Consider the following 13,961-nt stretch of genomic DNA (forward strand, 5'->3'; position numbering starts at 1 on the left):
AAGTGTAACCTCATTACCTGTGCCAGTGGTGACCTGCTGCTCAGTAAACAGCTTCTGTTAGATCTCAGCATAGTTGAGTTCCGTGGAAAATTTCATGGGAATCAGATTTTGGGGGTTTTGGGAGTTTTAGCTAGTGAAAAGGAAGAGTTACTCCCAGTTAGCTGTTGATGGGCACACATTGAGGCTGTGTGGAATGTTGAAGAAAACTCTCACACACAACCTAAAAGGAGCAATGTTTAATATTTGCCAAAATGGCTAAGCACAGAGCCTCCATGAAACGTGGTCCCTGTTGTGGCAGCCCTTGGCTCCCACTCTGGGAGGCTCTGCTGTGCTGAGGGCAGCCACGGTCACTGAAACAGGGCTGTGGGAACAGGAGAAAATCAGTGTGCTCAGCCACGCCCTGGGTTCTGGGTGGTTTTGTGCTGCCTGGAAGGGCCAGGGACTCAGATTTCTCAAGGTTTTGTTGAGATGTGTGCCTGCAAGGGGCATCCCTGTCTGCTCCCAGGGACTGCAGGCTCTGGAACATGGGCTGCTCTCTCACCCTGGGGAGCTGCTTTGCTTTCTGATCCATGCTTTGCCACTTGGCTGCTCAGAATAGCTGTTATCATGTTCTCAGGGACATTTGCTGTTCAGTTCACCAGGAATTTTGGTTAGGGGTAAGTAGCAATGCAGAGCTTAATAACAAAGCTGAAAATCCTAAACAACTTGAGACCATGTTTGATTCCTTCCCCAAAGTGATTCCCCAGACACCATGGCTCAGATACAGCAAATTACTTAAGCAGGTGCTATGCTTTAAGCTTCAGAGCTGGTAGTCAGACCTGTGTGATTTTCATGACAGGGAAAATCCATCTAAAATACTCTTTCCATATGCTTGGACACTTGGAAATGGCCAGCTTGGAACTCAAGACTTGGCAGGATATGTAGGGTTTTGCACAGGCAAATTTATCTTTCTGCTGTCAATTTTCAAACTGCTGATCTTCTTGCATTTCAACATTTTCCTCTACTTACAGGATGTTAGATCAAATTAAATGTTTTTGCAGTCCACAGTGTTCAGTTTAAAAGCAAATTAGATGTATAGATGTGCATTTCTTCTAGTCACTGTGGTGTCCCATTGATTACTGTAATGAAGCCCTGCTAACCTGAACTTGGGTAAGGGCTGCAGTTCAGTTTGTGTCACTACAGTCGTGTGATGTGGTGATTGAATTTTTGTTCCACATAAAGGAGAATGACCACTGGTCCCTGATTCAGCTTGCCCCCTAAAATTGCTAACACAAAATATTACAAGCCAAAAACCTAACTGAATCACGGTCATACATACCTTTGTTCCTTTCTTCCCCTAAAATAATCAAAAACTTCCCCAAAATCTTGTATGGTTCAGCTAGCCATGAATGCAGACAGTCTACTGCAGACCAGGCACCTGCCCAGATAAATTCCCCAGTAGCCAGCAGTGGGCAGGAAGGGGTGAGGAAAGCCTCGATGAGGTGTTGGTTCCTCACAGCACCCAGGCAGCACCAGAACAGCCCTCGGGGCGATGCCTTTGTCAGCAGTGGCTGTGGTGTGGCATGGCAGAAGCACAGCAGAAGTTCTGGGGACACCAACTGAGCTGCAGCCCCCACAAATTCAGGAGGGAGCTCCAGGAGCTCTGAACCCGTCGCTGCAGCCCAGGTGTGGGTGTAGCCACCTGCGGGGGGTGGGGAGGAAGAATGTTTGTTAAAATGTGGATTCCTCTTTTCCAGTACTCCCCTAGCATGACAATGAGTGTGTGACCCGTTCACAAGTGTCGCCATGAAGACCACAGTGAGTTGGCCCTCTCCAGAGAGCTACTGCAGAAGAAAATTATTCGTCCCAGTGTACAGTTTAACTAAAGGATCCCAGACACAATCAGACCCACCTGGGTTGTTTGTTTTTTTTTTTTTTCTCCTACCATCTCCCTTGTTTTGTCAAGAAAGTGGGTCCCAAACATGCTTGAGACAACTGTAAGGAGTGGCATGAGAGAAGTGCCCGAGGTGGAGCTGCCAGCGCCTGTCTGTGTGTGTACATGTGTGGGTCAGCGTGGGGTGTGTGTGTGTGACACACAAACACACACACACACACAGACCCCAGGACACTGTAAAATAGGATCACGCGACATCTTACGTAGAAATCAGAAGTAGGGACTTTTATTCCATTTATTTTTTTTTCCACGTTTACATTTTAATTATTAAAATTTGCTTTCCCTTTCCCATACTGAACTGTTTTATGTTGCATATATCACTGCTTTATAAGTTATTTTTTAAGTTGAACTCAAAGGATAAATTCTTTTGATTTTGTTAGTGTCTGCCATTATGGATAGGAATAAAATTGCTTATACGAGCTTTCATTACCTTGTGTTTGATACCAGCTACCCTGTGAATCACAAATTGTACTGTCTCAAGAAATAGAAGAAAGCTCATCTTAATTTTTTTGAGAAATTTAATAACTTCCACCTAGTTTGGGGATTTTTTTTGATACTTTGCCTTTAAGAGAAAAAAAGAAGCACTGAAGGTTATTTTTCTTCTTTAATTGAAGCCTAATATCTGCAATATCTATTTTAAATGGAAGCCTGAATTTGATACAAGCTTCTCAGTTTATATAGAGTACTATAAGGTTACTGTAAGTGAGCTCTAATTGCTATAGAATCTAGCAATAAAGTGTCAGGGTTCTCCTGCCCTTGGAATTGAGTTTTCTATGTAGCATGGTCTTCTGTAGGGGTGGTAGTTAGTGGAAATACAGTAGAGTCCTTATCACCAAAACATTTTCTAACAACTTACAATTATGTTTCCCATTTTCAATGATTCTCAAACATATATGAGCAATCCGTGTTCCTAATTAAAAACAGTATTTCCCAAGCCCATTTAGAAAATCAGGTCACCCTGCTGCTTGGGTGCGTGTTTTCTGCCATATCTGCAGAATTAATTCCCAAAAAACTTTCCAGTCAGCAGCCTTTTTTTTTTTTTTTTTTCCGAGCCAAAATGCCACAGTAAACTTTTTATGACTACTAGCCTTGTGTGAGGATGTTACCTTTTGCCATGAACAGAAGAGGAAGAAAGGTCTGGGCCCTTTTACAAGGAGGACATAGATTTAGGTAGGAAAGCTGGGGCCAGAATGCAGAAAAAGGCCTAAAGGAAACGCTTCTGGAAGCATTCCCATTTCTCTTCAGGCAGAGCTCTGAAACCAAGCTTATAGTATATTTACTTAGTTCTGATGATTTTCAGCTCCCCCAAGAAAACAAAGGTCTTCTGTTTGTAGTGGTACAAAGGCTGATGATCAGCAATGCAGGCACAAAGTGGCTCAGCAGAAATTCATGCCACAGACAAACAGCAAATTCCTCTCCTTGGACTTTAATCCAGAAAAGCCACTTGCAGAGGAGGAGCAGCTCTGGGATGTGGTATATTCAGGTGCAAGGGGATTCTCTTCCATGGACTTGTGGTAAAGGAATATCACCCATATGTGATGGGCTTGTGATGGTAGCTGAAACGTAACAAGATGTGTAAGGAGTAATACAATCTCCTAGCTAATTTTTATTTCCATATATTATATGTGTATGATATATGGAAATAAAAAAATTTAACATGTTACTCTCCTGTCAGGGCTATTCAAGGATGAAAGTCTCAGAGGATTGTATCAAAGCTTTTGGTAGCATTACTTTTAATAAGAACTACTTGATTAGATATAAACATGACCTAGGTAGTAATTATATGGTTTTGTAGACTGTATTCTTATTGATTATGAAGGTCATATTAATTTGCTTCTCTTTGGAAAACACATTGTTGCTGTCTCCAAAGATTCTGGAAGTCCCTGCTATTGGCTTGAATCACAAACACAAAATCAGGTGTAATTTCTTCAGACCCTTTGCTGTTGTCACTAACACCACTGGTGTGTCCCCATTACACCCAGAGTCCTTGCAGCCTGTGTTTGCCACCTGTGTTATCCGTGGCAGCCTTCCAGGGACCCAAGGGCTGTTTCTGGCCCAGTTTCAGTCAGTTGATGTCTTTGCTGACGGACTAAGTTAGATGGAGTAGTGCACCAAGTGCCAAAGCCCATTCCCAGGTTAGTGAGCTGTTGGGCACCTTGGAAGGATGGAAGCCTGTGCTTGGAACTGCTGCCACAGATTGGAAAACAATATTAAAACACGTTATCCTCACTTTTATGCAGGAGCATAACGTCCTTTCAGCACGTAACTGATGCTCTGTGTCCTGCATTTCTCACACCCACGCAGCCCCACAGGCAGCAGCTGATGTCTCTGATGCTTTGTCCAAGGCTTACCCAAGCTCCCCACTCTCCCAGGTTCTGCAGCTGAACCATTAGAAAACAATCCTGTGTGCTAATTACTCAAATTCTAAATAACACCTTTGGATTATATTTTTCTTAATACGCACAGGACTTTTTGCTTGTTCATTTTTCTTTCCTTGGCTTACAAATTTTTGTGGGATTTTTGTGGTATCTGGAGTATCAATATGGGAAGAAAGACTATTCCCAAGCACTCAGTTTTTGCTCCCACTTAGATTTTTTATGCTCCAGATACCAGGAGCAATGTAACTGCTCTTTGGTTCTGTCCTTGTGCAACAGCACTGTTGATAATGTTAGAACTTATCCAGCTCTGGTAGGAATTTTAAGTGGTGCAGGATAAACTTTCTCACACTGGGATTTTAGATAGATCTTGCTCTTTAGTAGAGAATAGAAGGTGATTATGTAAATGAGTATTTCAGGCAAAGTTGAAATAAACCTTTTTAAAAACAGAAGTGATTAAATCTTAGAGTAGCAGAAATTAAGAGATCTCTTATGCTGTGAGAACTCTTGCAAATATTCCAGCTTTGTAGAAAGCAGCTGAAACTGGATTCACTTGTGAACTTCACAATGAAACCAGGGTCTTACCTGCTGCTAAACCTGGAGAGGAATGCTTAGATCCAGATGTATCTCCACATCGCCCAGATTGTATTACCTAAGAACAGGGTTTGAGGCAAGGAAGAAACTGTCTGAATCACAGGTAAAGCATGTGGCCTGGCATGCATTAACAAAATACCTGGATATTTGCTTGTAGGGATTACATTATCTTCTTAACTGCCTGAGAATGAGGAAAAACTGCAGTTTGGAACTTGCACTTCCAACCCCCAGAAATTCCATTTTTTATTTGGAAGCCCTCTAGTTGCAGAGCCCTGGCCACATGTTCAGAGACAGTAACAACTTTCAGGCTTTGTCAGCCTGTTCCCTGTACTGTAGGATTAAATGTTCCATGTCCCAGGACATCCAGCTGCTCCTTTCCCTTCCAACAGGAATACTCAATGAGAAATATGTAGGCTAATCATTTACTTTAAATAATTCCACTTGGGAAGAAGTGAATAGAAGCTTGCTTCTTTAAGGATCCACCAAAGGACAGCTTCTTGAACTGCCTGAAACCAATTGAATTTTCCTCTGTTCTGTGGCAATACTGCATATGCAAATGATTTGGAATTAGATTTAATCAGGGACCAGCTGTTACAATATTTAGTGTTGATCACTTTATTCAGAATGACTTTTCAGCTGATACATGTTACACAGGGTCCAATTTCTGCATAAGTTAATAATTAAGTGTTTTCCTCTGTTCCAAGTGAGCTCCACTGTTGTTATTGTCATGGCTAAGAATGGACTGGATTCTTCATTATTTGACCCTACACGTTTGCATTTCAAGAATGTAAAATATACCTTAATGATGTAAAAAGTGCAGGTAAATTTATTTTTCTTTAGTTCACCATAAGTGGTGATATAATTGTGGGTGCTGTCAGAGACACACTTGGGTTTGCTCAGGCCTTAAGGACGGGGAATCCTTACAAAGCACATCTTTCAAATAAACCCCTATAAACTTCTTCAACACTCATATCTCACACTGAGGATCCAATTCACGATTTAGTGGTTCAAAACAACTCTGGAAATTCAGAAATAAATTAGTTAGGTTTAAATTTTGCTGTATGCAGCTTTCTCTACTTTTCAGATATTGGCACAGTTCTGTAAACTGCTGCTTGTGCTGAAACTTTGATTTTTTGGGTAGGATTTCACCCTAGTCTGGGTCAAATATATAATTTACCTGTGGTGTGACATTATTTGGCAGATGTAAAAACTGAGTACATAGAGAAAAATCCAGAGGGTCTGTTGAAATTACCAAACTGATGTTTCAACCTGAAAAATTAGAAAAGAGAGTTTAAAACACTGCTTAGAGTGCACTCCTGTATAGTGTCTACATATTGGAAACAAATTACAATACCAAATCTAGAAAAAATAAACGGATCATCTACTCAGCACATGAAAATTCTGATCCTGCCAACCGCTTCACCTTGTTTTGAATTTGAGCCTGCACATAGTTAATTTTAAACAGATCTGAGAACAGGTAGTATCCTTCAGGAAATTAAAAAAGTAGGACTTTAATAATCTAAACCCATGCTTGAACATGGACAGTCTAGAGCTCAAATTAAGTCTTTCCTAAGCAGACATTATTTTGCAGATTTTACCGGTGCAGAAGCATGTTTATGTATCAATAGTACTGACATGCAGAGCAGATTTGGCTTTCTTCTGTTTCTTACTTTACTAGAGCTTTGTTCACTATTACACGAACTATTTCTGTGAATTTGTTCTTTCATCTTGTTTTCAGTTGTGCAGCCATAGTTTCCCTCAAAACAGCCAACAGCTTTGCAGTTTTAGTCCAAACTTCTGTTTGGTTGCTGTTCTTCATTTAAGCTTAAAATGTGTAAGAGAGCCTCTCATGTAATAGGAAAACTTGCCATAAAAATGTATAAAGGTTTTCTTGGGTACATGTTTTCAAATTTAATAAATGCAGTTTTCGGTTATAATTTGAAATGGTCACTTTCTAGCCACTATTTCAGTTTTGTGTGTAAACGAAATGAAGAGAAAAAAAGAAAATCACCTTTTTTTCCTTTATTTTACTTCAGCATTGTAAATATTTGCTGAAAGATATGGTTTTGGGGAAATCAGATCAAAAAGAGATTTGCTGCCTAGTTGCTGTAGGTAATACAGATGGACTTCATGCTGAAAGTTCCTTCCACACCCCTGAAAGTGAATGGTGTGACCTTGTGCAAAGCCTAATTCACCAGCAGTGGTTCAATTGCCTGGCCAGTGTTTTCAGCATGTTGTGTGGATGATTCAGGGTCCTGTGGCCTCAGAAGAGTGACCGAGTGGTCGAGCAGGCTTTTCCCAGGGTCAGGGGCTCAGGACTGGGCAATCATCCACCAGAGACAAGGTGTTTGTTCGCTACCTCGCTGTTCTCTTGAGAACTTGCACAACTCTTCTTGCCGTTAGGTTCTGGGGATCCTTTCAAGATTTTACAATGCTGAGACAAGAGGCTGGATTTTGCTAAGAGAAAATTCCGGCAGTTTTAGCATCAGTTTTCATAGGGAAACAGCACAAAACATGGGGATTTTGAAAGGTGGTGTGTTCACAATAGAGTGGTGAACTAGGAAATAGACTCTGCAGTCTAGGAATTCGGGCTAATACAGAGATACTGAAATTATCAGTAATTGCTTTTGATGGAAGAAGTATTGTTGTGGAACAACTGCTCTGATCCCTGAGGAGTCAAATTGTCCACTGGATGCACTGGATATTTTAGGCTTCACTTCTGTTGTTTTAATCTTCATGTGTTACCCTCTCTCACTTGGACTTCCCCAGTAAATGTACTGTGCCAGATCTTTGCACAAAAATAAGAGCATTTTGCCCAACAAACATGCAGGAAGTTGTTCATAAGTGTAACTAGAGCCCTGCTGTAGAGAGTTTATTTCATTAGTGAGAAATTGAGTGTAACACCAGATAAGGAGCAGCAGTGCAGCATCCTGAGAGCTCTCACTGCTCAGGATCTGGACAGTCAGCGTCCCACATGCTCACAAATCAGCCAAGATGGTTCCTAACAATTACAGAAAATAGCTTGGAAGACAGGCTCGTTTTTGTCTTGCAGATTGGATGAAAATAAAATCCCAAATACAGGATATATTTAATTGAGGTAGAAATTTACTAAGCTCTCTGTAGTAGAGGCACTGAGCACATCCAGTGGTTTAGTGGGAAAGCAAAGTGGTGTTACAGAATTGTTGTCAATAAACATAACATCCAAAAGCAGGTATAAGCTATTTTCAATTTCATTTTTCTAGTATTTTTTTTTCTGATTATGTTGTAGTTTTGATTTGATTTATATTTACATTAATGGACAAGGAAGAGAGCACAAGTTCCTAAAGCAGGGCTGGAATGAATTAGGGCTAGAATTAGAGGCACAGAAGAGTGGTGTGAGTAAAGCTGGAGCTTTCTGTCAGTTACAATCAAGTGAATTTTTATATTACTATTTTTCCAGGACAAAAAGCATCCATACAATAAACTTTGGCTCTGTCATGGCTGTTTGAGAAGCGTGAATCCAATTGCTGTGTGCTTGGACACCAGTTTTGAGGTTTTGTTTGGTTTTTTTTTTTTGCTAGTATCCCCTTGGAGTGCATCTACTCTGTGTATGTTTGGCTAAAACTACAGAAACAAACCACTTTTGTTTTTATGGATTGCTGTACACACATCTGGTTCTGGTGGGAAGAGGAGGATTTGTTAGCTGGTGGGTTAGCATATTTATGTGAATTACTTGCAGCATTGATAAACTACTGTCAACTTTGTTCACATTGCACAAGATACTCTGTGTTGTCTATTGCTGGTGTTATAACCTCGGTGATCCATGCATATCCTGTAAATTTCTGTAGGTTTTGTGTAAGAAATCTTGCCACCACTGCTTGCTACTGTAAATTCTTGTTTTGGAGCAAGAGGTGGCATTTGACTGTACAGCCATGTGTATTATATACTGCAACAGTCCTTGTTCTGTCCTCTGAACTCACTGTCCACATAGAGTTGAAGGTCTGTTAAGCACGCTTAGTGGTTTCAGAATTTATTCCAAACAGCAGATCTATAAGCCATTTACAGAAACATTAAATGTAATGTAAGAGAATTCAACCCAGTTCATATCCCTTTGTGAGAGCTCGGGGTTGGATAGGAGCAGGCAGCTGCAGGTCTGGTGGTGTCCCAGGTACCTGCACACCTGAGCGGTGCCACACCTGTGCAGTGTCCCCTGGCAAAGGGGTGCCCCAGGCACAGCACCTGGGCAGGTGCTGCCATACAAAGATGTGTGACCTGGTGTCCTTTTTATTCCCCACAAACTGCAGCAGTGCCAGGACAGAAGCCCATCTCTAGGGGCATATGGAAGGCACAGAGCTGCTTCTGCATTTTGTCCCCATCTCCACCCACCGCAGGCTTTACCTGAGGTGGTGCTTAAGGAGATTTGAACTCTCTGCCTGGTTACCGAGAGAGAAAAATAACCTGAATTCTGGGACTCTGCATTCTTTTTTACAGTATTTTATGATATACAACAAAGGCCTGAAAATGTCTGTGTGTTCTCTGCTGGTTTCTGACATCAGAATTTCAAGTCCTGTCTAGTCTGAAAGGCAGTGATGGGAAAAGTGAAGAAGCTTGGAAAGTTGAAGGGGATTCTTACTTGGATTACTTTAAATTCTGTGTTTCTATTGATAGTTTAATTAAATGAGTAGGCTAATCTTTAGAATCAAGGCAGTCTTAATGACTTTGCACCTTCACCCTTTCATGTAAGACTGAGAACTTGCAATAAGTGTTCCTCATGCTTACAGTCTGATTTGTAGATAAATTCCCTGTATTTCTAAGATAAAAAAAAATATTTCTACAGTTACTTCAGCCCTTTACAGAGAACAACAGGGCAATCCCTGTCCCATAATCCCAAGTATTTGTAGGTGTATTTTAGACAAAGAATGACTTTCAACATCATAAATGAAACTAATGTTCAATGTTCCAGTCTCTGGAAGTAAAGGAAACCTCAGTAATTTTGCAAACCAGCAAGAATGAAACTTGTCTATATAAATACTCATGTAGAAAGTGCATGCAAAACTTGATACTGCCTCTGACCTTAATCGTTACTATTGATACTATTGGGGATCTCACAAATGTGTGTTTCAGAACGCTGTATTTCTCCTCAGTGTGTGCTTCATCCTCATTACCGACAGCTCCTGCAAAGAGCCAGCCCATGCCGTAGCCACGGCGTGGGGATGCAGAACTCCCACAGCACCACGGATTCGTGGACATGTGTGCGTGTTGTGTTAGGATGAGTACCCACTCCGGCTGCAAGCCCCTCCAGACCCGTCTGTAACTCTCCAGGGCAGCCCCTGGGTGCTGGGAGGGCTGCAGTCCCCGTGCACCGGAGCTGCTCCAGTCCCAGGGGGCTCCGGTCTTGCTCTGGGGGATCGTCATGAACTCAAGCCTCACTGTGTAACGTGTGATGAGCTCCTTGTCAGACTGAGCTCCCAGGGCACAGGGGTGTGGGGCACTGCCCCAAAGCGTGTCTGGCTGGGAGCCTCAGACAGGGCTGGGACAGACTGCATTGTCATGGTGATACTGTGCCACCACATCAGACTTGTTTCGCTCCATGCTTGGCCTGATTCATCCTGCCCTAATTTCAGCTGGCTAAAAATTACCAGCCTGGGTCTTGTGTGTAAGTCCAAGGAGGGACGTGGGTGGAGATGCCTCTGGAAGATTTCATTATGGCATCATCTGCCCTCACCACTGCCGAACGGCTGGAATTAGGTGGGATGAATCCAAATGTGTACAATTGGCTTCTCACACCTCTACAGAGAAGTGTATTTATTTGAGCTTGGAATGGGCAAGAATAATGCAGCTCCTTTGAACCTGAATCCGAGTGTCTTATAGATGATTTTCTGAATTCAATCTCAAGCATGAGATTTCCACCCTGTAGTGCTATTTTCTTTATTTTTACTTTGATTTTAACGAACAGCTGTAGCTTCAACTTGCAAATTGTTGGAACATTTGTAGAGGGATTACCCCTGCCTAGGAATTGGCATCTTTCTTTGTTAGAGAGGGCTTCCTTGTTACCTGCACTGATTTTCTTTGGAAGCAGCACAGGGAGAAACCATTGCATAGATCAATCAACACCAGCAATAGCATATGCAGCTTCTAAATTCAGCTGTGAGCTTGTAACTAAGGTATTAATGTTCATACTTTCCAGGTGTGGCTCAAGATTCCTTTCCTGAGAGCTTTAAGGAATAAATCTAGGAGGTCCTGGTTGAGGACTGTGAGAATACATGTAGTAAGGCAGTTTATGATGGGTTTTTTTGGGGGAAATGTGCGGTAAATGTGTTGGGATTTGGTGTGCTGGTTTGGAGATGAAGGAATATCCCATGTCAGATAGAGCAGCTCTGCAGGCAGCGTTGCTGTGGGTTAGCAGAGCCTGCTTGCAGCAGGTTCCTCCTCTGGTTCCCCCTGACACCTTCCCCATTACCTGCCGGTACGAAATCCTGACAGCAGTTGTGCCAGGTGTTGTGGCGAGCTGAGGAGCAGCTCAGGGTTCAAACTGAAATGCTGTAGCTGCACCTTTCACCTTCATCAAGCATCACCTTCTCAGAGCTGGGCTGGGACAGCAGGCGCCTCCACAGCTGCCCTGTAATCTTATCAGACAAAAGTGGGCATCACTTCTTATGGGTTTATCAGGAGCAGTATTGATCCAGTCACTTTATTTCCTAAGTTGTGAGTCATTTGCTGTTGGAAATGATACAGATCTTGTGTAGCTGTGAATAGAAAAGATTTGTTTCTTATGATGAGCTGGTACAATTCCTGCTCTGCTGTTCAATATTTTTGAGTGCTGAAGTTAACCAAAATGCTACTTCCATGGATTTTCTCAGCCTCAGCTCTGCATGAAAATGGGCATGAAATTCCAGTTGCTGTTCCTGGTTTCTCTGTGAATTCTGAGCCAAAGGTAAAGCAGTGGGAAATATTGTTGTGGCAGCCACTCACTGACAGCTTTTCAAATGCAAAAAGCCATTCTGTCTGTCATCTGACAGTGTTCCAGTGTTCTCACTGGGTCACCGTGTTGTTGTCAGCCAGTGGAGGAAAGGTGGATGAGCTCACCGCCCGGGAAGAGTAGAAATGTAGCAAGTAATGAGCTATGTTCTCCAACAGTCCTTTATTTGTAGAGCTTCACTTTCAATTAACATTTGTACCTTCAGTTATTATTGTACCATTCACTATCTTGAGGTGGTATGAGCAGAAATTTATGAATATATATAATTTACCAGAAATATAGGCTTGTATTGTGCCTTTGTAATTCTCTTCAGCTTCAGTATGTATACGCTGCGAGCAGATGAACTTCCTCCCTCTTTTGGGGTGTTCTTTACTACAACAGTAGCTGATGGCTTCATCAATATTGGCTCTTTTAGTCTTCTGGGGCTGACATTTCTGTTTTTCTGAGTGAAAATGCCATAGTGCCCTCAGCAGATATAAGCACAATGACATAACACTGCAGTGCATGCTGTCTCTTAGCTTCTCTCTACACGTGCTTGCATGTTGGAAGATCTGAAGAGCTGCTGTGTAAATTGCTACATTATTTACCCAGTACAGGTGGTTTTCCGCATCCCTTTTTTGCTCAAAACTCCCATTAACTCAGAAGTTAGTGATGGCTCAAAGGGGGGTTTTGGAAGCACAAAGGATGCAGGAAGCAACTCTTCAGTAGTTTACAGGCTGCTATAAATGTCTTTTCAGCAACGAAATGTAGCATTTTAGCAGTAATTTCCTAGTGAAAACACTGAGCGTGCTTATCACTTAAGATTTTAAGGAAAAAAGTGTCAGACTGTATAATTGTATCTCATATAATTTTGACACTTAACCAGTTTTATCTGTGTGTTCATGCTATACCAACCAACATAGACCTGAAAGGTGACAGCCATGTTTTTGTTACACAAAAAGTCACAGTTTTACAGAGGTTCTGTTTCGACTTTTTGTTTCTTTACCACATTTTCACTGCAGAGGTATCTTCTATACAGTTACCTGAGGCTTCCTTTTACCAACCAAAAGAGTTTGTAGCCCTCTGCACTGTGAAAGGCAAAGCCCTTGGAGAGATGCGGGCTTTGCACTTGCCCAGCAAATTAGCAGAAATTTCACCCAAGCCATAAAAGCCTCTTATGTTAATCTCTGTTTATGTAATTAAAGCAATTAGGGATAGGAGCTTCAGGAATAATGAGGTCTCTCTATCCTCCATTTACACTCTCTGTGCTTCATAGGGATTTAAGGGTTCTTTTTTCAAGGCTCAGCTGTGTCTCTTCAAACCAGTGCAGTCTAAGCATCGTGTGAGATGCAGTTTATGGAGATAGCATTGGAGCGTGAAAGATTTACTTCTGGTAGCAAGGAAAAACTTGTGTCCCTGTGGACACGGACACTTGCAAACAAGTCTGATGCCAAGAATTAAAACAAATGCATTCACGATGGTACCAGTACATCAGACTCCGTTCTACAGTGGGGTTTTTAGCTTTTGTCATTTGTATTTTATTTTGTGAAAAAAGGAGTTGGGGGGATCTCAGATCACATGGGGAATATTAGAAGTATATCACTCAACAATCATTTTATAAAGTCTAACTTCAAAATGCACTATGATTTATTACAAAAGTATATTTTCTTCTGTTTTTCGACATGGTGGTTCCATTTTGTGATAAGTTAAACTCAGCAGTTAATTTGTTGCACTGCCTGGCTGCATGATTTCATCCAGTGTACATACGTACCTGTGCAGCATTACTTTTGGGGTTTGTATTTGAATTTGCAGTATTGATTATTATTTTTGTATTTTACTTTGCCTCTGTTATTGGAATTGTAGTAAACATAATTTATACATATGATTTTACAACTGTTTTGCAACTGAAAAGTCTCCTTTAAATTGTAAAGTTTTATTGATGGATACTCATTAAAATGGTATAAGAATTATATTAACAATTGTTTTGTGTTTTGATGCTCTCTGTATATAAATATATGTCTATTTATCTGTTTAATGGTGCTTGTGTCTTGCAATTTTGGATACATTTTAGAATAAAGTTTCATTTTACAAGAAGTAGTTGTATTTTCACAAGCTGTGTCCC

At 41.4% G+C, this 13,961-nt stretch overlaps 1 protein-coding gene across 4 annotated transcripts in view; it reads left to right on the forward strand.

The window, feature by feature from the left end:
* SSBP2 (single stranded DNA binding protein 2) overlaps window positions 1-13,933 on the forward strand; it is a 136,865-nt gene extending 122,932 nt beyond the window's left edge. For all 4 annotated transcript variants that reach the window (XM_030258308.4, XM_030258310.4, XM_030258309.4 and 1 more), the window contains one exon: window positions 1,737-13,933. In XM_030258308.4, the coding sequence (XP_030114168.1) occupies window positions 1,737-1,766 (30 nt within the window). In that variant the 3' untranslated portion in view covers window positions 1,767-13,933. The remainder of the gene's footprint in view (window positions 1-1,736) is intronic.
* Window positions 13,934-13,961: the final 28 nt, after the last annotated feature.

The sequence above is a fragment of the Taeniopygia guttata genome, chromosome Z, assembly GCF_048771995.1.
Source record: "Taeniopygia guttata chromosome Z, bTaeGut7.mat, whole genome shotgun sequence".
Taxonomy (NCBI): Eukaryota; Metazoa; Chordata; class Aves; order Passeriformes; family Estrildidae; genus Taeniopygia; species Taeniopygia guttata.